The following is a 2,797-nucleotide window of genomic DNA, read 5'->3' as shown; positions in this document are numbered from 1 at the left end:
CTGCAGGAAAAAAATGAAGGATTCTGGAAGTACATTTCTACTGCCATTCACTCCTGTCTCCAGAACATGGGTAGCTGTTCCCACTATCTCTATTACCCTCTAGATGTTCTGAAGGAATCATGTGTTGAGCTTCATCCACAGCGTCTAAGTCTTTGGATAAAACTTTACATATTTTGTTGTTCCAGCAGTATTATGACACCCACTTGAACAGGAAAATAACATATTTGAATATTAGAAGTTAATCTACTTAAATAACATAACAAATATTTGTTAAAATATTAGGAAGTTGTAATATGTATATGTATGTGTATGTATGTGTATATATATATATATATATATATATATATATAAATTTTCAGTTTCATTTTGTTTTCTTCCTGAATTTCATTTTATATTGATAAAGATTTACTTTGCCCATCTAGTATGTTATGGATTGAAACATTTGCAAAGTTTCTGGTGGATGGTGACCAGGATCTGTGCAGAAGGAGAGAACTGAAAAAACTATGAACTCTATGTCAGATGCTCCAGTTCACAAGAGAACCTCTGAGTTCTCAGTGCTGGTAATATAAAAAAGTATGAGAGAAAATGATGGCTAGCCATGGCAGAAAATATCAGTGTGGTCTTTCAAATTACAAAATATAGTTTAAAAGAAGATTATGTCTGTGTTAAGAGGCATCATCCAATGACTACCAGAACCACTCCTCTCTGCTTCTTTTGCATTGTGATGGATTCCCAGTTCCTTGGGTTCTCTTTCAATACCCATATTCACAAGCCCTCCATTTAGCACTGACTCCTAACCACCACCCAGCTATCACTAAAAAATCAGAATTGTTGCTGAGGTATGTTGAAGTGTTAAGAGACAATACATGGGGTTGTCTCAGAAGATTCTTCCAAGGTTTCAGAATCCATGCTGTTAACTATGATATTTCAATTCATTTATCATGAGAATATCTGTAATATTCTATAATATCTGCAATATTTTTCATGTGCAATATTTTTGAAGAAAATATTTTCCTAGTTTTTTATTTGTCATTGATGTTAGACTTTTAAAGTGACTTAGAGAAGCTGTTACATATAATTTGAAAATTTTCAGTCATTTTTATATTCATTTATTTTCTTGATACTATTATTTAATCAAATTTTTTATATATCTAAACCTAAATATTTTTTTCTAATATCAAAGGAATGCATTTTCCTAAAACACAGAATCTAATCCATACATATTTGGATCTGAGTTGAGACTCTATATTGCAAATGTTAGGAAAACCTATTAGCATAAAAAATATTAAATAGAAAATTTATCAACAATCAGGAATTAATATAAGGTTTTTTTTTATACTGTGATAGGCGTGATCTCACTGCTTATTTTTCACCAGTTATGGGAGAAATTGTCTCTCCAAAATTCTTGACAAGTAGGTAAACTTTTCATTCCTCCCTTAGTTAAATTTAGGTTATTTTTTTTGTAATTGACTACTTATAAACTATTACTTATAATTGACTATCACAAATCATACCTAGTGGTCACCTAAAATAAAGAATAGTTGGCATCCCAAACCTGAGTGGGCTTCTCTATGTCACTCCAGCACCGGGTTCCCCTCTGCTGTTGTTGGTGATAGTTTAAGACTCAATGTGTGGGGGAATCCCTGTCCCTTCACACTCCAGACAGGGACTATCTGATTTCCCTTTGGACTCACTTCTCGAGGGCTGAAGTCCCCATAATCACCCACAGAGGGAGGAAGTGAGTTCACTGGGGAGGAATGTGGCCCAAGCACCTGCATAATGATCTGCAGCTCTGCTATTGTCAGTGCTTCACTTTGCAGGTGTTTCTGTGCTCACAATGTGGGTGAGCCCTTCTTCTTCCGCTTTTAGTTTTCATTTCTCAGAAAGAGCTAAGCTGAGGTTAAAGGAGAGGTCTGTACCACTTTCAGAAAGGGAGAGATTTGCATAGAGACATCCCACTTATAGGATCACAAGGACAGATAAGAAGAGTTGGTGGACTCAGTTCTGGTTGAGCACTCAGGAAGCAAAGCCTGAAGGCATCATTACCATGGCCTGGGCTCATATTCTCTTCACATTCCTTATTCACTGCACAAGTGGCTATCTACAGGGGATTCTTGAGGGCACCTGGGCTGTCACCTAGGGTGATATCTTCTTATCCCTTCTTGGGAAGGAGAATCTGGTCTGACCTCACTGATTTCTGTGTTACTTTCTTCTTCCAGGGTCTTGGGCCCAGTTTGAATTGACTCAGCCTCACTCTGTGTCAGCATCTCCAGGGAAGACAGTCACCATCTCCTGTGCACGCAGCAGTGGCAATATTGGGGATTACTATGTGCACTGGTACCAACAGCGTCGGGGCAGTGCTCCCAGCACTGTGATCTATGCTGATGATCAAAGACCCTCTGGGGTCCCTGATCGGTTCTCAGGATCCATTGACAGTTCCTCCAACACAGCCTCCCTGTCTATCTCTGGCCTGCAGATTGAGGATGAGGCTGACTACTTCTGTCAGTCTTATGATGGCAACTATAATCACACAGTGCTCCAGACACATGGGGAAGTGAGACGAAAACTCCCCAGAGTGTCCTCAACTTGAGTTAACTGTGAACATGTTCCAACAATGAAGGTTGCTTCCTACTGCCTCCTCTTTGAATATTGGGTTTGGAATTGTCTGCTCTGTTTCTTCAAAACATCTTGATGACTTATTTTCTTGTACATTCAATATCAATCCATGGACAACAAGTATCTTAAAACATGGATTCTGAACTACAACTCTATTGATAATTTTTATTGGGAACTGTCT

At 38.1% G+C, this 2,797-nt stretch overlaps 1 gene segment (V, D, J or C); it reads left to right on the top strand.

The window, feature by feature from the left end:
* Positions 1-1,378: 1,378 nt before the first annotated feature.
* On the top strand, positions 1,379-2,590 carry LOC144368472 (immunoglobulin lambda variable 6-57-like). The segment is given in 2 exon segments: positions 1,379-1,412; positions 2,220-2,590. Coding segments are annotated over 2 exon segments (405 nt in total).
* Positions 2,591-2,797: the final 207 nt, after the last annotated feature.

This window comes from Ictidomys tridecemlineatus, chromosome 2 (assembly GCF_052094955.1).
Source record: "Ictidomys tridecemlineatus isolate mIctTri1 chromosome 2, mIctTri1.hap1, whole genome shotgun sequence".
NCBI lineage: Eukaryota > Metazoa > Chordata > Mammalia > Rodentia > Sciuridae > Ictidomys > Ictidomys tridecemlineatus.
Note: the sequence above shows the minus strand (reverse complement) of the source record. Positions and strands in the feature narration are given on the sequence as shown.